Below are 23,980 nucleotides of genomic sequence, written 5' to 3'. Positions count from 1 at the left end.
TTCAGTGAGTGTCAAGCAACTTCCTAGTGGATTAATTTTTATTAATGTTTAAACAGTGGAACTTGAGCTACATATATTCTCTTCTACTGCAATGTAAACACCCAATCAAATACTCAAATTATAAAAAGCTTCCATTAAAAAAAAAACATCCAGGTTCTGTATCTAAAGCTTGTAATAAAACATAAGACAGGGTTAACACAAAACAAACAGAACAAAACACCCATTAGAAACAGTCAACAAAGATTAAAAAAATTCTTTAGATGGCCTAAGAGAATCAAAAGTAGTTTACCAGATGCTGAAAAACAACATGGGGGGGGGGGGAGTTTCACAAGAAAGAGCTCATAACCAAAAACAATTTTCCTTGTCGCTGTCTTAATATTTAATGGAGAAAGCTAAGGAACAATGGCAAATGTATGTATTTAAAACATATAAATACATACATTTAGTTAAAACATGCCTGACTCTTCAGTTGAAAAGAATCATAAAGCCAACTTTGGATACATTAAAACAAAAAAGACAATTCCAAAAGAATTATGACTTTAAAGATTTTAAAACTTTAGCATGAGATAAAAATTCCTTTCAATAACCAGTATGCAGCCTACAAATTTTATAAAGTATTTAATTGACAGCAAATGAAATTATTTTAATAATGTTGCAATATTTTCAACAGAGAAAAAGAGAGGGGGGGCAAAACAAAGAAAAGAAGGAAGAAAGAAAGAAAGAAAGAAAGAAAGAGAAAGGAAGGAAGAAAAAGAGAGAGAGAAAGAAAAAGGAAGGAAGGAAGGAAGGAAGGAAGGAAGGAAGGAAGGAAGGAAGGAAGAAAGAAAGAAAGAAAGAAAGACCAACCTCATTTATCTGGGGCATTTTTTCTCTAAGTATTAAAATTAAAACTAGTAAAAGGCAAAATACAAAAAACAAAAAACCACATAGAAATTACTAGATAAAAGTAGTTCTCACATAACACATTATCTACCAACATTTTCAAGCAGTAGATAATGCCGTGAAACCCAAAGATCTCCGAAGGAGTATTTGAGTTCATTCCTTAAGGAAGTGAAAGTCACAGGAACCAGCTAAAAGCAAAAGCAAAACTGAGAATGGGAACAGAAAATAAACATGTTGTCTTGGAGGGAGGCAACGTTTAGTGAGGCTTAACATACGCAGAAGTAATCTATTTAGATAAAATTAGTAGAAACAATTATATGAAATTCAGACTGGATTTTGTAATGTCCCTCCAAATTATAAATGTTCATAAAGTCAGACTAGAACTGGTGTCCCTGATGTACAGTATTTAAAAAAAAATTCCAGGGAAGGTTTATGAGGTGTTTTTTTTTTAGTATTGTAAATTCTAACAAAACATTTTGTAATAAGCAGTACTTTCGAATTCTGCTGAATGTGATGCCCTTGTCACCTCTCTCATCAAAAGAAAACCCATAAAAAACAGCTGAGTATCTTAATTTCAGTACTTCCTATGAACTTCTTTTTAAGGAATACAGGCTCTTTTTAAAATCAGAGGGTCACAACACGCATATAAGACGATATTGGAGGGAAGCTGTAAGGGCACATATGCAGACCATAATTGATTGCTGTGGTCATCTTATTCCATTCACAAATGCTTCAATAATTTGGCAGATGAGAAGAGAAAGTAATCAGAAATGTGACATTTTGAATCACGTAAAGTAAGTTACCATACACAAACAAAAAGAGGGAAACACTAAGCACCGGGGATTATGAAGCTAATATTTTAACACAGAAAGAAGTTTGCATATAAAAATATAGATGTTTGTTTGTTTGTTTATTTATTTATTTATTTATTTATTTAATCAAGCATGTATTACATAAAGTGTGTGTGTCTGTGTGTCTGTGTGTGTAAACATGATTTTGGATAGATGAAATGGATATGAATAAAAAGGAACATTAGGACAGGGATGGTAGGCACGTTGATGTGCTTATGCACGGCCCTTACAGACGTCTTAGGAATGGAGTGAGGTTGACAGTAGACAGTTTAAGGTTTAAGTTATATAAACTTTATAGATAGATCAATACAATAAAGAGCTTGTCATTTCACTGTAATCCTGAGAGTAAACTGTCATGTTGAACCCCTCACGTAACTCTTAACTTACTGGGAAAGCAGTTCGACTGTCATGGGTTTAGATTTATTTCATATTTCTCCGAAGTACTGTTTATGATGTTCTTTTTTTCTTATAAATTCAGAGTGGAAGTACCGGTAATTTCAATTTTATTCTGTTATGGTGGGATGTCACTTCAACTATAGGTTACAAGAATGGACACTGCATTTTAAGACACATTCAAGTTAACTAATTTGGAGGAAGGCAAGAAACTGAAGTAGCAGAGATGTTTAGATATGAGAATACTAAGGGACGATGTAACAGTACCCCCCCCCCCCAATTCCCAAAAGACAGTAGGTGGTCAAGATTTTTTCCTTTCCTTCCCAAGTGCAGATTAATGAAATTATGTTATAGAAAGGCAGATTTCAATTGAATATTAATAAAAACTTCCTGGCCAGCAGAGTATCTGATTAACCAGAGAATACTGCAGGCTCCCTTTCACTATGTGTATTCAAGCAGAGGTTAAAGTATTGTAAAGACTTTTATTTGATCTTTGCCTAAAAAAATAAAATCTTCCAACTCTGTGACTCTGAGAGTATCCCAGGAGTAGTGATTGCCAAAGACCATACAACGCAGGAACTGATCTGTCACCTGTTCCAAGTAGCAAAATCGCAGTGCCGTACTATAGATATTTACATATAGTCAGGGGTGGGCTTCAAAAATTTTAGCAAGGGGTTCTCTGCCCGGTTGCTGGGTGGGCGTGGCCATGGCCTAGTTGGCCTCCTGCACCACGGTGTTTGTGTGTGGCATTTTTCCCTTCCCCAGGCTCCCGAGCCGAAGCTTTTCTCAAGCCTCTGGAAGGGTGAAAACGGTAGGCCTGTTTTTCGCCCTTCCTGAGCCTCCATGTGCACCTTGCACTTACATGCATCCAAAATTGGCTGCATGGGGACTCCTGGGAAGGGGCGTGCTAGGCGGAGCCAGCCAGAAGTGGGATTTGGGGGTTCTCTGAACTGCACAGAATCTTTACTAGAGGTTCTCCTGAACTCCTGCAAACCCCCAGCAGCCCACTCCTGCATATAGTCCTCAACTTACAATCATTTATCTAGTGACCAATGGTCATGTGATCAAAATTTAGACACTTATTTATAATGGTGTTCCTGGAGTCATGTGATTTAGCAAAGTCAATGGGGAAGCCAGACTTACTTAACTATTGTGCTACTAACGTATGCTGATTCATTTAACAACTGTTTTGCTTATCAACATAAATTTGGGGCTCAATTGTGATCATTAGTCAAGGACCACCTGTACGCTAATAACGGAATAATCTGCTTACAAGATCAGGGAATTTTATTATTTGGGATACAAGGAAAGTTTAGACAAGCACCGATCTGAACCTGTGGAATAAATTCCTTTGCACCAGTTCTGCTGTTGAAATTCAAAAGCATATTCCTGCAATGTACACACCACATTCATTTTTTAGAAGCAGTTTGGTTTGTTCAATTACTATTTATATTTCCATGTAAAGAATTTACTTATTAGAAATAATAGCAGAGTTTGAAAAGCAAATGTGAAATTCTTCAAAGCATTCCTTTTTTACCCTGTTTTTTTTAATTTATCTAGCTCTACAGAAGTAGACATACATGCAAAAATAAATATAAAGTAAATGCAAAAGAAGAAGTAAAGAAAATTAATCTTTTCTAATTAATAAAGAAAAACATTTCTCATTTATAACTATGCCAGGAATAACCCTAACTCTGAATATATACATACTAAGGATGAAAAGAATGGATTATTTCTTCTCTTATCAAGAACATATAAAATTCCACCTTTCTTTCCAAAGTTTTCCCATTTTATCTACATCTTTCATTGTTCTGTGAGCTTGAGAGGTTATGACCGTCAAACTCTACCTGACGAAATTAGTAAATTTTAACTGAGAAAGATACAGTCTTTAATGCATCCCATGAGTTCATAGGCAACTGGAACTTTCAAGTTGTACATTTTCTCATTTTAAATCTGAGAAACCATTTGCTAAACAGAAATGGATTCTTAAACTTTCTGATTGAAGAAGAAAGTCTCATGCGCCCATTTTACTCACTGTGTCATTCTCTGCAGCAGCAAAAGTCGCCATAAAAGCTGACTAATAATTCAAAGTGGGATAGTTGTTATAGCCGATGTGCATGGTTAAACTATACATCAAAATGACAGGTGTCCGAATGATGAGAGGAGGACGCATGGACCACAAAACATAATATAACATAATATAAGCAACTGTGCTATTTCAATTTGAAGTTCAATTTGATACAAATTATTCCATCAAAGGAAGAAGATAAATTTACTGAGACTTGAAACATGGATCACAATGAACAATTATTTGGTTTTAAATGGTTTGGATAAGTCATTAATGAAATTTTCATCTTATGTTAAGCCATTAACTATGACGACCAATCAGAATGAGTACATTTAGGCAAAAATTATGTTCAACGAACCCGGAATACATCTTTCCGTTTTCATTTAAATGTTAGCATATTGCTAAACATGTTGATAACAAAAGCAGATATAAAACATGAAAGCAAATTCACCAAGTTATCTTTCCTAAGAAAATTCACCCAGGAATTTTTCTGCTTTATACAGGTAGTCCTCGACTTATAACAGTTCATTTAATGACCATTCAAAGTTATTACAGCACTGAAAAATGTGACATGACCATTTTTCACACTTACGATCTTTGTAGCATACCATGTGATCAAAATTTATATGCTTGGCAACCGACTCATACTTATGACCATTGCGATGTCCCAAGGTCATGTAAATTACCTTTGGAGACCTTCTGACAAGCAAAATCAATGGGGAAGCCAGATTCACTTAACAACCATGTTACTAACTTATTAACTGCAGCGATTCACTTAACAACTGTGGCAAGAAAGATTGTAATATGGGGGGAAAACTCACCTAACAAATGTCTCACTTAACAACAAAAATTTTGGCCTCAATTGGTCATATGTCGAAGACTACCTATACTTTTTTCCAGAAAATGAACACTATGGAAGATTTTAAGCACTTGGTATGTTTGACAGGGAACCTAATTATAGAACAATTCTATGTATGTTTATTTATCACAAATGCTGCAACCTACACCAACTAATTGAATAGCAAGTCTCATCTGATGTGAAATACTTCTCAGCTGAGCTTCAAAAGATTGTAGAGTATGACCAATGTGATTAATTTAAGTTTAATTAAGCTTGGTTCGACAAATATCAGTGCTCTTCATTAGATTAGAAAGTTCTTAAAACGACTTGGAAAGGGGCTGGGAAGCTTTATAGCACTATGGTATCATACTATGGAAACTTCATGATTATGTCAATGTAAGTTACCAGGAACTGAGCTCAAAATTAGAGTGATTTTATTTTTACTTGATTTCTGAAATAATAAGTATTGGATTCCTTCATTCATATTCTTATCACATCCAAGTTTTCCATAAAGTCAATCAAGTCCCATAATTCTTTACTCAAGGTATTGCATATCAAGTAGGTTCATTTAAAAATAACAATCCAATATTATTATCCTAAACAATCTCATTTATGTTCCTTTGTTAAATTGGTATTCATAAATAACACAAACCACTAAATTTATATGACGGTCAAAGAAATTTCCACTGAAAATTTAATTGTATAAAGTGAACCAATTGTTTCAGTTCATAAACTGGGTTTGGGACATACAGAATCCTTTACCGGTGGAGCAAATAGCAGCTATGTAGTAGCATTGAAAGAGAGCTCAGTTCAACGTTTTTTTTTTCTTCCTTCGTCCTCCATCCACCCACAAGCTTTGGCATTTCATTTTAGACAGTGCTAGCATTTTTAAAAACTTCTGATATTCATTCAGCAGTTATATAGCAAATATATATTCTAGCTAAGAAACAATAAAACATTACCATTTTCTACAGAAATTAATGTACAATAAAGTTACTTTACTAAGAAGTTCATTAAAGTTTCATACTTATTTCATAATTGAATACTGAATATTAACAGCACTTACAGTATTTCAAAGACATAGTCATAAAAGAAGACTCATTATTTATTCTTTGAGTCTGTATTAAAACCATTAAACGCATTTTACAAGAGTTTAAAATGTGCCAAAATTTATTTTCTGGGGAGAGCCAACCTTTTTATTTATTTAGAAGTTTTTAAAGTGGACTTTGAGAGGAAAATCTCCAAAACTGATTTTAAGAAGCAGCTTGATGCATACACAATTCCCACAGAATCCCACATAGTGTTATACTAATAATATCACAGTAACATGCACAATAAATTTGTCAATGAAATGTATTCTTTCCATCATAAAAAGGCTCAGAAGTAATCCAAGAATTGGGAATATACTGATTCTGCTCTCATTTAATCTTTGGTTTATCCCTCTTGAGACTTAAATTGTTAAAATTTAAAGATAATTAAGCATGAGGATGTATGGGATGGAAAGATGTTTCAATATTATTCATCTAATCCTTTGTTCCCAGGCTTAACTTGTATGTTGCGATAAAAAAATTGTCACTTTATTTTACAAACTTAATATTCCACAATTTCTATTCAAAAGACAATGCATACAGCTGACAAAATTAAACTTTCCGGGCAAGAAAATTGCCTACATTTCTGTTAAAAAGAATTTATTTGATTTTCTGAGCTTTGGATAATGTTACCCAAATTTCATGAGTCTATAAAAGGAGTCTGAATAAACAAATAACACGTAAATTTTGTGTTACTACATGTATGCAAGATCATTCAACATGTGCTCATGTTAAAAAAAAAAGTTCCCCTGAAATTCAATAATTGATTGTACCAATACACCAAGGGTTGTATCAACCAAACCTTCTTGCAATTTGTAATCAATTTTTCATAATCCTTTGTAGGAATTTTGGCTTATTCTTTCGTGGCAAAAGCTTTATGGAGCTTTAACTCCATAAAACTTTAGGGTTTTCTAACTCATTTCTGCTACTATCACAACATTTTAATTGGGTTTAGGACTGAAGTTTCACTTTACAATTACAAAACATTGGGCTTTTCCTCATGTTTGGAATCACTGTCCTGTGGTGTCTATCTGCTGATGGGACAGATGGCTATACAAAGGAAAAGTCATGCCTACTTCAATGATAGCAAGTCAAGCACATCCTAAGGTAGAAAAGTATCTCCAGACTATCTCCAACAACACAATCTCCATGCTTGACAAATTTTCATTATGAAATGGTTGGTTTCTGCCAGATGTAACAACATCCATGTAGTCTCAAATTGTCCATAACAGAATAACAGAGTTTGAAAAGACCTTGGAGGTCTTCTAGTCCAACCCCCTGTTCCAGTAGGAGATCCTATACTATTTCAGACAAATGGCTGTCCAATCTTTCTTTTTAAAGCCTCCAGTGATGGAGCACCCACATGCTGTGTAGGAATTTTGGCTTATTCTTTCTGAAGTCAAACCGTTCCACTGGTTTATTGTTTTCACTGTTCCAGAAATTCCTTAGTTCTAAGTTGCGTCTCTCCTTGATTAGTTTCCATCCATTGCTTCTTGTCCTGCCTTCAGGTGCTTTGGAAAATAGTTTGACTCCCTCTTCTTTGTGGTAGCCCCTCGAATACTGGAACACTGCTATCATGTCTCCCCTAGTCCTTCTTTTCATTAGACTAGATATATTCTATTGATTAGGGGTGGGGAACTATGACCCTTTTATGACTTTTGGACTTCAATTCCCAGAATTTCTGAGCCATTCCATGCTGGCTCAGGAATTCTGGGAGTTGGATTTCACAAGTCATAAAGGGGCCGTAGTTCCCCACCTCTGCTATAGATAAAGGAGTTTTATCCCTCTGTCTGTAGAATATTCCTCCAGGAGTCTAGACTTGAGATGAGGATTAATGCACTATGTAGGGAGCAAAAGATTTCTCTCTGCTATTCTCTCAAGAATAGTATTTGTATTCAGTACTTTTCTACTGACAGAGCAGGAATATTAATCTTAGCTAAGGCAAAAGAGGTCTGCAGCTTCTTGATATGGTTCTGGGGTTCTCTTCTGACTTCTTGGTTGATTTTATGCTCCGCTCTCAGACTGCTTCTTTCTGATTCATAGATCAATACTACAAAATCTAAGAAGCTCCCCTTCCCAAAATTTATAATGATTTCCCCGCTTTTTAGTCCTCTGTGGTCAAGTTTGGCTCCTCGCAACCACTGGACAAGTCCCTGCAGTTTCCTTGAAACATTTTAATGTTTTCTCTTGCCTTCTTCTTCCTAGGGATGTGAGAGAAGGACTGGCCCAGAGGTGGGTTCCTACCAGTTCGCATCTATTGGGTAGAACCGGTTCGTCAAATCTACCGGACCGGTTAGAAGAGGTTCCACCAGTGGACCCGAAAAGCAGGCCACACCTACAGAAGAGGTTCCAAAAATTTTTGAAACCCACCACTGGTCTCCCAGCTGGCTTTGTGCCTAAGGTGGACTAGAACTCATAGTCTCCTGGTTTGTGGCCTGATACATTAACCACTATGCCTTTTTCAAGATGCAACTGGATTTTTTTCTCTTGAAAACATTTCATTTCTCATTGAAGAAGCTTCTTCAGAAACGAAGAAGATTCTTGGATGAGAAGCGAAATGTCTTCAAGGAAAACCAAAGAAAGTCCAGATGCCTCTTGGAAAAGCACCTTTGGGACAACCATGACCTGGATGACTGAGAATCTCCATAGACAATACCACTATTATTCACCAATAGTAGTAGACACATTTCCTTCCCTATTCCCATATCTTCCTTTTACTTTTTCCCTTGGAAAACATAAAGAGAGTCCTCAATGATCCGTGGCACTGATTTTATAACAATGTTTATCTTCCCTTCCTAGCAATGATTCATCAATATTTCATCTTTTTCTTCATTATTCTTTAAAAGCTATGCATTTTCAGTACATTTTTCATTAGGGGAAAACCTATAAAAGCAGTACCCATTTCCTGAGAAAGTTCTTTTTTTTAAAATTCATGTTTTTCCCTCTGTCTTTTTATAGCAAACTTGGTTTTGCTGAGTTTCTTTAGACACAAATGGCTACTGGTGGTTTAAAAAAAAAACTTGAACAGGAAGCAATGATTACAAAAAAGGGATGTTACTGTCATCTATTAAGCACCTAAATTCCTTATTGTTACTTGGCAAGATACAGCTAATACAAAATCTAACCCATTCAACTTAGGAAGTGTAGTAAACCATTACCAAATGTGCTCATTCTTTAACCATCTCACATTAACAAACACCATTCCTTCAAACAGAAGGTCACGTTAAACACTGTACCCATGGCGGGTACAAATATGGTCAGCGCATCCTTTTAAGCTCTGCTGAGTAATATAAGCCACATCCTCACTTGAACTCCTGCCTCACAGGGTACACACACAATTTAATGCTTAGCTTTCTTCTCTGAGATGTCAAAAGTTGCAAATCTGCCTATTTTGGCTTTAGCATTTTGGTAATACTGCACGATCTTTATGTGTTGTACTGGCCAATGACCAAAATAAACAAATGTTTTCTTTAATTCATAACTTTAGTATCGTAAAACTACAAATTAAACTAAGATGACTTCAACAGAGGTATCTAATGATAATTTTATGCCTGTGTAGTGCTGTTGGCGTTTTTCTTAAATAGCACCGGCACACACAATTCGTAACGAGTAGGAGGCTGCTGTGTGTGTTTTACAGTACTGCATCAATTAATTCAACTAGTCAAAAGATTAACTTTACAGAGAGGAAGGTGATTTTCATGCCACAAACTTCTGGAAGCATGGTTCCCCCCCCTCTTTTTAAAAGAAACACCTGATGATTCAGCCAATGCATTCAGTGATCTGTTCCCCTTTAATATATGCGTTGACATATGTGAAACACCCATCAACTCCCTCAACTTGCTTCTTCAGAGCCACCATTAACAGTGAGAGAAAAGCCCTGTGTCTTTATTAACCTATCTAATGCATGAAAGAAGCTGTGCCAAAAGTCTGCTTCAACACCCTGGGAAGGGAGGGGAGAAAGATAGGAGCTAATCTATGGTAACAGTTCCCTAAAGAATCATGCCCACTTGGTTACTTCACTAAGACTGCCATAGAGTCTCAGCCTATGAATCTCCTGGTTTAGACTTGGAGCATTTATTATTATTAACAAAGGAGAAGATCTCTCCAGGCTAGGAGGAACTAGATTTATTCCTGGGTTTTTATCATAAAAATTCTTCTTTACCTAAAGTTCACCTAATGCTCCTTGAGTCAGAGTGGTATAGTGGTTAAAGACCTAACGCGTAACTGAGAGAGCTCCCGTTACTTGTCCCAGCTTCTGCCAGCATGTAAAAATGCAAGTAGATAAATAGGAGCCACCTTTGGTGGGAAGGTAACAGCGTTCTGTGTGCCTTCGGCGTTTAGTCATGCCGGCCACATGACCACTGAGACGTCTTCGGATAGCGCTGGCTCTTCAGCTTTGAAACAGAGATGAGCACTGTCCCCTAGAGTCGGGATCGACTAGCACATATGTGCGAGCGGAACCTTTACCTTTACATAGGAACTTTCAGAACCACAGGATCAAATCACCCTCATTCCAGATATCCATAGAGTGACTTTTGGCCAGCTATTCTTTCTCAGCCCAACTTACCTCACCATGCTTGGGGTTTTTTTGTTGTGAAAAAACAAACAAACCGAAATTTCATGTCAAATAAAAATACTATACTACACTGCTAATCACCTTTTGCCTCCAGTTCTCCAATCTGCCTTTGTTAATATAAAAAGGGAAACAACATAGCGCACATAAGGTATCTTAACTTCTAAGCCAGTGTATCTCAATCTTGGCAACTTGAAGATGTCCGGACTTCAACTCCCAGAATTTCCCAGCCAGCGAATGCTGGCTGGGGAATTCTGGGAGTTGAAGTCTGGACATCTTCAAGTTGCCAAGGTTGAGAAACACTGTTCTAAGCAGACAGACAGAAATTTATGATTTTCCCTTCAGCTTCCTAGTAGAGGGGAATGAGAGAACAATCCCAAAAGCATAAAACAGTCATTCCAAACGACAATTACTTTGAAATTAGTATGTTAAAGCCAATATCAACAACTATGGTTAGTAGCTTTTTACTTTTTGCAGATAATAGTTTTATTAAAATGGATGGTTTACCTGATATTTACATCTTCAAAGTCAAATAAACAAATAAAATAAAATAACACCACAGCTACCATTGGGCCTTTTTTTCAAACAAGCAGCACCCAGACTCCAGTTTCCTGCCCACTGTTCATTTCCCTCATGCATAAGGTGAAAGGTGTAAAGTTGCCAAGCCAGTTCTACAGGCTGAAGGAACTATGATCAGTTCATGTCATAACTGCATATTATTACTCCTTCGCTCCACAATCTCACAGGTATATCACATAACAAAGCAAAAGGGCATCATAAAACAGGTCTACAGACTGAAATGGAGACGATATCTAGGTGGCCCACAGATAGATCAGGTATGCTTGGTGGCTTTGTGTGAGCCAAGTATTAACACTCATGAAAAAACATCAATGTTAAATTGCCTCTGTATTTCTTAGGCTGAGACACTGAGGCCATAGTAACTCATTTCCCTAGTCATGTGCTCTAAAAAAGAAGAAAAAATGGGCTCAAGTACCAAACCAACAGGTTTACAAAATTGCTCTTTGAGATCAAAGAGAAGTATACAAATAGGAACTTGAATCAGCAATTAACACAAAAACACGTCCACAGATGCCCTAGGAAACAATAGCTTGCAATAAGGCAACTGAGCTGAATACGCTACAGAAAACTTGTAATACATGCTATTTTTTAAGAAAATGGGAGTATTGTAAATTTTCAACTTCACCACAAAATTGGACGTGTCCAGCTGCTTGCACACACTTCACAATGCACCAGAGAAAGCTGCTCTCCGTTGTTTACAGTATTCAGGAGGAGAAATTTGTATAAACTAAGATTATAAAGTCTACAGTTTTCTCAGAGGACTCTTCATTTCAATGATTGTGCCCAGGAGGTTAGGAGTATAGGGATATTCCAGGGCATGACATTGCTTTACATATAATTAATACCAAAGGTTTTTTTTTCATCCATTACCAAAGGAATACGATATTTAAATGAGCTCAGGTGAGACTCTATTCATCAGGAAGACACATCTCACAGGAGAAAACCTGATGCTATGAGCAGGCTGCCTCTGTAGCCGTATAATTTTCTGCAGAGACCAGGAACAGCACTATAGAACAGCACTATTTGATGCCCCAAATATTCCTGACATAGTTTTCTCTCCCAACTCCTATGCTGCAGTAAACAACTTAATGTAGCAGACAGTTTTGCTTCACAATCAAAAGAACTGGGGAGTTGAAGCACCTGATCTGACCTGACTTCATAGAAATTTCGGCGAAATACTTCCCTATGATGTGTGCACAGAGAGCTTACCTACAAGTTTTCTTTAAAAAAAAAAAGCTCTACAGTGAAATATAAATGAATATCAACATCCATAGCAGTTCCAGTTGATAGCCAACAGAGAAAGGAATCTACAATTCAGCCACAGAACAGCTTTCCGCACTCACATGAGTCTTGGTTGTATTTCCTGGTAAGATTTATTCATAGTATGCAAATTGCTGACAATCAATGCACCTGGTATTGTGCGTGCATGTCTATATCCAATGTAGAGAGGGAGGGGTGAATTCATTGTAACCTACAAATCTGTAGTGCCAAAGAACCTACTCATTAATCCTCAACTACTGGAAGATTATTAACCATGACTTCCTCTGAAGCCTTGACTAGTTGGAAACTTCTAGACTCTCCCTCCCTCCTTCCCTTTCTCTCTCCCTCCCTCTCCCATAGACACTTGTTAGCAAGTAAGACAATGGCTATCTCTAAGTCAGAAACGCTTCAAGATGACCCAAAATGACTAATCTTTGCACCTTTCCCCCATCTAGATGTGTAAGAAAATTTTCTGTCAAATAGATTATACTGGCTGCTAAGCAAAAGCAAATGCAGGCCAAAAACTCTGATAACCAGGAGCTAGCACTGGTGACAGGTGTGAAATAAGGGAGTCCCATTCATAAAGTCATTTCTATCAGTGAAACCAACATCAACAAAATGATCTTTCAGAGTTACAAGAAGCAGGAAATGCTTTTTTATAGTGACTCAGCAGGTTTAACAAAAGTAAAAAAAATAGCAGGCAAGGAACTGACACTGTTGAGAATTTTGCTTTATTTGAGACAGGCCCTGGATGCATTTAAAAAGCTATAGAAATAATACTAACTAAAATCTATCTTGGATCCTAAAAAAGAATCTCTGAATTTAGTATTGGGCCCATACCAGAAAAGTTTTTTTTATCAAGGACCAACTGAATAGGAGGAGGTGATGTTAGCAATGAAAACCAATCTTTAAATTGAATTATAGGTAAGGTAAAGGTAAAGGTTCTCCTGCACATGAGTGCTAGTCATTCCCGACTCTAGGAGGCACTGCTCATCTCTGTTTCAAAGCCGAAGAGCCAGGGCTGTCTGAAGATGTCTCCGTGGTCATGTGGCCGGCATGACTAAACGCCAAAGGCGCACGGAGCGCTGTTACCTTCCCACCAAATTGATCCCCATTTTTCTACTTGCATTTTTTACGTGCTTTCGAACTGCTAGGTTGGCAGAAGCTGGGACAAGTAATGGGAATTCACTTCGTTACGTGGCATTCAGGATTCAAACCTCTGAACTGCCGACCTTTTGCTCGATAAGCTTAGCGTCTTAGCCACTGAGCCACCGCATCCCTCAAAAACTGAATTATATTATACTGATGTTTATTTGGATTGGCGGGCCCATGGGCCTAAAGCCTCGCTGAGATGATCCATATAAATGTAAGCATTCAACCACATGTAACTTATATGTTGAACTCAAAGTCCATAGTAACAGAATCCTGATGGATGGGTAACTAAATTTTGCCTGAAACTAAGATTAGAGCTTTTCTTGTGAGAATTTGAAATTTACATGGTACAGATGGCTTGTTCACATGCTTGTGCATGTACACAAAAGGCACAGATATCTAAGGGTCACAGAAAGACTAATGGTAAACATGAAAATACCTCCGCCATTTTCATCACTTCAAATCGGGACTGCTTCGATTTCTTTGGAAAACATGCACATCCACTGGAGTGTTTATACATCTGTATCATTCAACCCATAGTTCATGCAGAAAAGTCCAAAGAAGAATCAAAGGTCAGGTTCTAGATTGACATCTGTAGATCAATACTTGGATACCAATCAGTGTATGCAAGTTGGAAACATCAGAAAATCCAACAAATTACTTTCTGTTTTTTAAAATACCCACAGGCATAAAGAGACAAAAGCTTAAATATTAATCAAATATCATTTCAATAAAAATACATACTTACCAGTGGGAAGTCAAAATCTATCTGATTTGCTAAGTTTAATATATAATCAATTCGAAACTGATTCTCTGCATTAGCTAGTTCAACTGGTGGTGCCAGGTTTCCCATCGCTGTTACTATTGTCTGTGGAGAAAATGATTTCAAGCATGTTACCAGAATGCTACAGTTTAAAACAATTTAGTCAAAACAAGGAACAGCTGGTAGACTTACCTCTATAGCTTCTTTAATATTATTTTTAATATCTTGAATTTTCATTTTTTTCTCCCTGTAATCAAGAAACAAAAAAATTAAGTATATAAGAATGTTCTTTTGTTCAGTGTGGCCTGGGAAAGTCTCCTTCCTTTCCATCTGCTTTTTATGTTAAATCAACATTTAAAATAAAAGAGATCATCTGTTGGGTTTAGTACATCATGAAATATTCAGTTCACATAATGCCCACTTTAAAAAAAGGGAAAGGAAAATAACCACTATTTCTATTATTTAATCAATGTTTACAAGGCCAGGTGGTATTACTGAGAGCCAGTTTAGTCTAATGGTTAGGGCACCAGGCTATAAACTAGGAGACTTTGAATTCTAGTCCCACCTTAGGCTGGAAAGCCAACTGGGTGACTTTGAGCCAATCACCAGGAGATGGTGAGTTCTAGTCCCATCTTAAACATGAAAGCTGGCTGGGTGACTTCTGGCCAGTCACACACACACACTCTCTCTGGTTTGTTTTTGTGGAAAAATAGGAGAAGGAAGGAGTATTGTTTGTTCAGCACTCTGAGTTATTTATAAATATAAAAGTGGTATAAAAATAAATAAATACAATTGAAAACAAAAGCTGATATCCTAAATTCCTTTTCCATCAAGTACTTTTAATGGATTTTGAACAAGATACTTAAGTGATGGCAGTCATAAAAATAAGATGCCACAAGAATACTTATGTCCCTATTTTCACCTGGTTACCATAGTAGTCCTATGGCAAGTTCAGTAAATAGACTCTTTTTATAGCAATGAATATATAATCTTAATTCGTATTTTGTAATATTCCCTAGGAGTGCTTTTTCCATGACAATTGCATGCTACATCTCCTACAGAGTGAGGTACGTCATGACTTTGACTAATAACTTACTTTCAAGTGCAATTTACTAACGGTTCAAGGACTTACAAAATACAATAAATGCCTTGCTTGACTGAAGTTCTCAGCATTAAAACCATTTGCTGACTTCAGCAATATGCAAAAATAAAATTCTATTCATAAGGATTGCTAGATTTTAAAACATTTTTCTCAATAACAAAAAAGAGCTATTAGAGAAGCCACAAGGCCAGAACAGTATATTTTTAAAAGCTGTCAACAAGCACAGCATTCCTCTTCTGCATTATCTTATGAGCTATTATAAAGGTATTTCAGATACTGATTAATATTAGATATTTGCCTGCTTGTGAGAAAGAAGCTTTGTCAGTACTGGAATTCCAAATCTTACCCATTTGCTAACATGTTTTTTTGAGTAAGTTAATTTAAAAAAAATCTGTCCTTTGATCAGATAAATATAAGGGTTCTTTTAGAACAAGGGTTTTGAACTTGATTTCATTGAGGACTGCATCAGGGTTGTTTGACCTTAGGTAGCAGGGATGGATGTGGCCAGGGTGGCCACCTTGACGTCACTTGGGTCAGGGGCACCTGTGGTGGTTTGAATGCTCTGCCAGTGAAAATGGGCTCCCGAGCTCAGTATTCCACTGGCATGGCCTCCTGCAATCCTCTGCCAGCGAAAACAGAGCTTGGGAGTGCTGCCCATGGCCCTTGTAAGCTCCATTTTTTGCTGGAATGGCTTCCTGCAACCCTCTGCCTGCGAAAATGGATCTCGGGAAGGCCGCACACAGCCATCCCGAGCTCAGTTTTTGCTGACAGAGGCACTGCGGGCCAGTTCTTTGCTATTTCCAGGGCCAAAACTAAACATCCCACAGGACAGGTCCGGCCACCAAGCCCTGAGTTTGACACCTCTGTTTTAGAACAACAATACAGAAAGTTCTTCTTCCCCTTTTCTTGGAAAGGAATGAAGCAACATTAGCAAAAAAAGGAAAAAAGAAGAGAAGAGAAGAGAAGAGAAGATGGGTGCTTAAACTTTCTTTTCTTCTAATACTGGAAGGGAGAATTTGAAGCTAATTCCAATTATTTCTAGACAGAATGTTTAAACAAAATTTTAAATGCAAATGAATGATTTTATTTTGATGAAGTCACCCATGCTATAAAATTAAGTCCTACTTATATCATGCTTCAACCCAACCAAGTTTCTAGACTAAAAATTCTTGGAAGCTATTTGTGACCAGCCAAGTTATCCCAACAGTGATCAAATTCTTATTTTGACTTTCAGAGGAGCTTTTTTGGGAAGGTCACTGAAGCCCGTTTGAGCCACCAAAGGAAGGGAAAAACCATCCTATTACTATTTACAGGTTTTAATTTTTTTTTTAAGGTGAAAGATTACGGTAGTAATGTTGCCTTAAAATTCAATAACTGGAATTAATATGACAGTTTGTTTTCAGAGCTTTCCATCCAGAAAAAATTCAAAATTCTCTGATATCTTACATTAAAGATTTTGATATACAAAATTGAACTATTATAATCAAAGCCAACTATATAGCTAAAAAAGGAGAAATCAAATGTGTTAAACATGACTGCATAAACTGAATTATTTCTACTTATAAATTACTATTGTTGAGTAATCAGATTTTCTACCTTTTCAATTATTTGACTTGCCTTAATTTAACATCAATCCATTCTAATCTACTCATATTAAATCCACTCAAGTCCAAAACTGAAATTTTAAGTGTGATTGTAAATTATTATTATTATACAATTGTATCACAGCGGCCAGTTGTTTCGCCGAATTTATACTAGTCGGGCCCCACCCAGGGGCCTAGGATGTTGTAACGTATTTTCGTAATATGCGTGCAGTTCCAAGCAGTGCGGCTTTTTGCATTTGACTGATGGTGATTTTGTCAATTTTTAACTGTTTTAAATGTAATTCCAGTGCTTTTGGAATAGCACCCAGTGTGCCAATTACCACTGGAATTACCACTGCTGGTTTGTGCCATAGTCGTTGAATTTTGATTTTTAAGTCCTGGTATTTTGCTATTTTTTCATATTCTTTCTCGGCGACCCTGCTATCACCTGGTATTGCGATGTTTATGTCTGTGACTTGAGAGACCGCCTCCTGCCAATTACCTCCCTTCGACCTATCAGATCCCACAGATTAGGCCTCCTCTGGATACCATCAGCCAGCCAATGTCGACTGGCGACTCCCCGGGGGAGGGCCTTTTCTGTGGCTGCTCCGGCCCTTTGGAACGATCTCCCCGTGGAGATTTGGACCCTCACCACCCTTCAGGCTTTCCGCAAAGCCGTTAAGACCTGGCTGTTCCGGCAGGCCTGGGGCTGATAAGTTCCCAGCCCCTCTCGAATTGTTGACTGTTGTGTAGTTTTAATTTGTCTCTGTATTCTGTCTTGTTTCGTTAGTTTTTTGTATTGTCCCCTTTCCCATATGTCTGTTCGCCGCCCTGAGTCCCTCCGGGGAATAGGGCGGCATACAAGTCTAATAAATGGAATGACATGGAATGGAAATCTTCTCATCCACTTTCCTCCCATACAGTTGCTTACTTAAAATTCAAACCCACACACATCAACTGCATTAAAGTCTCTATAAATTATTGAGGTGGCTTCATGGATGCAATTATATTGCATTTTTTGGCTATAGCCGTGCTGTTGAACCTATGGCACGTGCATCACAGGTGGCACGCAGAGCCCTCTCTGTGGGCGTGGAAGCCGTTGCCCCAGCTCAGCCAGCTGGTTGTTGGTTTTCTGATATGTGCATGCACGCCGGCGCTCTGGCACATGTGCGCCTTCCGGTTTGGGCAGTCTGTGTCTAAAAGGTTCACCATCACTGGGATGTAGTATGGTTATTTTTTGGTTATAGTATAGTACATTTATCCATTTCCCAACCTAGGCAAGAGTTCTGGAGTTCTTTGGTGGTCTTTCATCCAAATACTAACCAGCTTAGATTGATTTATTTAGACGGCATGCAATGTCAGGGAAATCTACACATGCTAGACACAATGCAATCCTGACAGCCTAAATTGCTAGTGTGTTCTGTTCAGCACTTGCATGCCTATCCTTGATGCACCGCAGGCAGCAAATCAGCTTGCACCAACTGACTAGGGACACTTGGGTTACTGATTCTTACTCCACCAATTTCGCCTCATGTGATGTTGCCTCGCTTCCAACCAAATCCAGCCTCGGCTTCCACTCTTCACACACACTAATGCAACTAGGGTTTTTTCCCCCCCACCAAAGTGGTACCCATTTATCTACTCGCAATATTGCATGTTTTAAAACTGTTGGATGGGCAGGAGCGATGGGAGCTCACTGTCTCCCAGGCTCGATCCATTGGAATGCCGGCCATTTATAGTCAGCAGTTCCAGATAATTAAGCTACTGTTGGTCCCTACAAGCTTAGCTACTCAGCCCAGATATGACTAATTATGTGTTTATCCTGGCCTTCCCCAGGGAACTTAAGGTGACTTACAGGTGGAGCTCCCTCCTTCAGAACCCAAATCTTTTGTGGTTAGACTCCTAAAGCTTCTTGGAATAGATGACATGCAAGTCAAATAAAAAATAATAATAAATCATTTCAATGTTATTTAATCACAATAACATGATTGCTCCTAACATGACACTTTTATGAAACAGCAACACCGCCAAAATTGCAAATAGACAAGAGGAGGGGGGGGGTAAATCCCTTTCTTTCGTGGCTGTTGCAATTGTTTCAAGATTTATATTCCCTATCAAATACATCCCCAGAGGACTTAAAATATAATACCCCAAACAAAATAAACATACATTAAAATAAGCTGAAGACATCAGTTCTACCAAAGTAATAGCCAAGAGGGATAGAAAAAAAAGTTTATCATTTATCACTAGAACATTATCTGAGGGCAACTCTGGAAAAACAGTGAAAGCCAAGGCAGTCCAATGGAAAAGGCCTCTGTCCAAGTTGCCAGATGCTTCACCTCTAATAAAAGGACCTCATGCCTTTGGCCTCTTACCATAAAGAGAGCCAGAATAACTTTTCATGAAGTACTGAAATGTTTTCTTTATGCACAGTTGCTCTTAGTAGACTAACTGTTCTGTTCCAAATTGTATTATTTTCCCGAAATACTCTCAGAGGCAGCATCGTATAAAAAGCATGACAATTCGATTCCATTTCTGAAAGTATAATATTCACTGCTGGTGCCAAGAGAAGCAAAAAAAGTTTCGTCAACAGTGACCAATTTCAATCTTCACTATAACTGTCTGAAGAAAAGTTCATCACATCCCTGTTGAGGAAACGTTCTGAACAAAATTCAGTGAACAAATCATAAACCATGAGTTACTAATGAAATAGTATCTGGACATATCTGTGTATATCTAAAAAAAACTACAACAGCATTTTATTGGAATCATTACTGGCATTTTGAAGAACAATACTGTAACAGCCCTGGTAACGCAGTAATTAAACTATAGTACTCTGCCCACATCATGGAGTTCAATCCTGATGGGGATTAAGGTTGACTCAGCTTTCCAAGATTGGTAAAATGAGGACCCAGATTGTTGGGGACAATATGTTGACATTGTAAACTGCCCAGAGTGTGCTTTAAAGCATTAACGGGCGGTATATTAGACTAAAAGCTATTGCTATAAAATATCTTGTGAAGCACCATCCATTCTTTCTAATTTCAAATGGTCCAAGTTACATTCAAGTAATCGATTTACGACCATAATTCAGACCAAAATTTCTGTTGCTAAGTGAGATAATTGTTTAATGAATCTTCTCCCATTTTACGAATTTTCTTGATACAGTTTTCAAGTGAATCACTGCAGTTGTTAAGTTAATAACATGGTTATTAAGTGAACATGGCTTCCCCATTGACTCTGCTTGTCAGAAAGTTGCAAAAGGTGATCCACAATCCCAGGAAACTGCAACCTGTCATAAATATGAGTCAGTTACCAAGCATCTGAATTTTGATCACATGACCTTGGAGAATGCTTCAGCGGTTGAATGAAAAAATGCTTAAGTCATTATTTTCAATGCCATTGTAACTTCGAACTGTCACTAAATTGCAAACTACCTGTTCTCAATATGTAAACCCACTGCTTCTCCTCCATAGCTCCTTCTGGAAACCACATCCTTATGAGTAAAGTTCATTAAAAAAAAAGTTTGACAGAGTACCCCAGCTGTGACAACTAATTGTTCTACCTTGATTCCTGCAGAAATTCGAGGTCACTATATAATATTTCCACTTAATTTTCCAGTTAAGATATGATGGTTACAGTATGATGTATAAGGTTGCCTGAAGCATTCTACTAGCAAGGTTATGCCTCTTGAGCAATGTTCAAGGTAACTGTTTGACTTAATTTCATATTTATTACTGAATGCTCACTATCAAAACAGAAAAGGGGAAAAATAACCCCAGCAGGCTAAAACATTTAACCCCAGGCCATCCATCTTAATAGCTGGTCATTAATATTAAGAAAATTGCTAAAACTCATTGAGCAACTCACAATGCCTCAATAACTTACTGATTTTAAATAGACATTTTTGTTAGGGTTCTTTTAAAAATTATTACACCAAACCTATCCAAGAATAAACAAAAACAGTGGGTGTTATTCAGCGTTTGCATCCATCTTGTTTCAAAATGATTTCAGGCAGCTTACAACATAAAAACATTAAAATTGTCAAATATAAAAATCCTCAGTAAAATCCAGTGGTGGGCTGCTGCGTGGTTGGGTAGGTTCGGGAAAACCTTTAGCTTTGATCGCTGGCTGGGCCCACCCACCCGCTATCCATTTATAGTTAACTTTCTGGCTCGTTCCCTCTGCACTTACTGCCCAACTGAGTTTTGCGCTGCCCCTGCTTTACTCACCGGAACTGCCTGAGTTGATTACCTACTTCTTTGAAGCTCCATTTCATTCCCAAAGGGGCGCTTAGTGTGAGCGAAGCTGGTGCACACATGCGCTCACAACCAGCGAACCGCTTGTGAACGTTAAGTGCAGTCCACCTCTGCTAAAATCACAATACAAATCATGGACACAAGGGGCTAGCTCCAGTGGTGGGTTCCTACCGATTCGGCAGAACCGGTAGTGATTTGGCAGCCTGGGTCGCTGGAACTGGTAGTGACCCAGGCCTGCCACGCCCCTGAACCAGTTCCCCTGGCAGCGCCATCTTGTTTTTCAGTTCTGCGCATGCACAGAACAATTTTAATTGCACATTTTTAAAAAAAAGTTCTTAACATTTTGCGCATGCGCAGACCTATTTACGGGCAACTGCGCATGTGCCAAACCGGCAGTAATGCCAGCAGCAACCCACCCCAGTTAGCTCTTACTTAACCAGCTCCACTTTGAAGCTCCCTCATTGGGGCCGCAAGTCATCTGGTAGAGCCAGGCCTTAAGGGTCTTCCAGCAACTCAGAAGGATGTGGGTAAGATGTACCGAAAGGTAGGAGCCCTGGCAGAGGCGGTTTTTTTCCTTGTCCTCCTGCCTCTTTGAAAAGAAAAGCCCATCGCAAAGCCAAGCTGTAAACTTCATCCTCTGAGAGAATAAAATTCCAGCAAGAACAGCCTGGGATCAAGTGACTTACCCACTTCCTAACCCTCTGTTTGATTTGTGGATCAGTTAATTATCTTACATCCGGTGCCATAACTGATGGCAGGCATCTCTTTGGAATTATTTTGCATCTCAGCTGCTTTAGATGAAAAGAAGAAACATTTTTGGTACCATCAACAAATTGATGGCACTTCGCCTTAAATCTTCGAGCGCCACAAAATCATGAAAGGTCATAATTATATTAAATGACATTCTGACCAATGTAAAATAATCAAAGAACTATGAGCATGTATATCCAAAGTTTCTCATTATTTTACTTTAAGTTCAGTTAGTAAAGAGGGAAGTTCCTCAGATATAAAGAAATACACAAACCACATAACCACATTCCTATTTCTTCTGGCAAAGTTCATTATATAGATCATAACAGAAAATAATACCGTTCTTTGCTTTAAAAAAAGTAAATAACCTACTTAGCAATCATATGACCACTTTTTGTCTTTCTCTATTAAACGTTTTTTGATATACTGTAACGATTAACATACATATAAGCATTTTTGTATAGTATCTTCAGAATGACAGATTTTCCTCATATTTATAGTCTTGACTTCATTGGTTGTGATGAAAACAAAGCAAAGAAGACTGAAGCAAAGATGACAAGACACAATAAATGCGGACATGAAAAATGCCCAGTTACACTCAGATGTTGCGTTAGATCGCACAAAAGAGGGTTCTTGTTGGTCCAAAAAGTGGGCCTGTGGGAAAAACGCTAGGATGAGAATGACACAATCTTGACTCCCTAGAAATAGTTATTAAACACTAAGAAAGAGATTAAATAAGTAAAATGTTAATTTTCATTAGATAGAGATTTGAGCTGATCTGATTCTGAAATGTGTTCTGCATGCAGATTTTAATAAGAAATAGAAAGAAATGAACTTAATGGGACAACATCAAATTACATGTCCTTCAACAACCAATGACAAAATCAATCATACTGAATTTTTGATATTGTAGTTCAAACATAACAGTAGTTTTATTCATATGTACAAGTCCTTGGCCAGGACTGGAGCAAAATTACTGCTGGTGCTGCTGTAGTAGCAGCACATACACATGAAGGTTTCATACATATTTAACATAAAATGCAGGTTCTGTCCAAGATGTCATAATTAGGAAGGCATATCCAAGGTTGGTGGTTGGGTGAATAAAAGTATTAGATAGCAAAAGCTCAAGAACCAAGATGATTCTTTCATCAATATGCAGAAAACAATTAATAATTGATTTAGATTTATGTCTGACGGACGTGGTGGCTCAATGGCTAAGACGCTGAGCTTGTCAATCAGAAAGGTCGGCGGTTCGAATCCCTAGTCCCGCATAATGGAGTCAGCTCCCATTACTTGTCCCAGCTTTTGCCAACCTAGTAATTCGAAAGCAAGTAAAAATGCAAGTAGAAAAATAGGAACTGCCTTTGGTGGGAAGGTAATAGCGTTCCATGCACCTTCGGTGTTTAGTCATGCTGGTCTCATGATCACGGAGACATCTTCGGACAACTGGCTCTTTGGCTTTGAAACGGAGATGAGCACCACCCACTAGAGTTGAGAACGACTAACCCATATGTGTGAGGGGAATCTTTACCTTTTAGATTTATGTCTAACCTACTTAGAAAAATAAAACTGATATGGAATAAACATACCGCAGAAACAAAAAATAAAATCGGTAAGAGGGGAAAAAATTAATTCCATCACTGGGATGAGAGAAGTGTACATCCTATATCACACGCATGCGCAGTTTTCAGTAGGGTTCACTTACATGCCACTCACCTCCAGCTGTGCAACCCAATTTCTAACAGGCCCCAGACCAGTACCGGCCTGCGGCTCAGGGATTGGGGACTCCTGATGTAGGAGACAACGACAACAATGGAAATGATCTAAAGTTTTACCATC

The 23,980-nt window shown here is 37.9% G+C and overlaps 1 protein-coding gene across 1 annotated transcript in view; it reads right to left on the bottom strand.

Moving 5' to 3' along the window:
• The window catches only part of GNAS (GNAS complex locus), a 122,773-nt gene that overhangs the window by 72,110 nt on the left and 26,683 nt on the right, over positions 1 to 23,980 (bottom strand). Inside the window, exons 4-5 of the mRNA XM_032217914.1 lie at positions 14,640 to 14,694; positions 14,433 to 14,552 (exon numbers count right to left, since the gene is read on the bottom strand). Of these exons, the coding sequence (XP_032073805.1) occupies positions 14,433 to 14,552; positions 14,640 to 14,694 (175 nt within the window). The remainder of the gene's footprint in view (positions 1 to 14,432; positions 14,553 to 14,639; positions 14,695 to 23,980) is intronic.

This window comes from Thamnophis elegans, chromosome 5 (assembly GCF_009769535.1).
Source record: "Thamnophis elegans isolate rThaEle1 chromosome 5, rThaEle1.pri, whole genome shotgun sequence".
NCBI lineage: Eukaryota > Metazoa > Chordata > Lepidosauria > Squamata > Colubridae > Thamnophis > Thamnophis elegans.
This window is presented reverse-complemented; position numbering and strand designations above follow the sequence as displayed.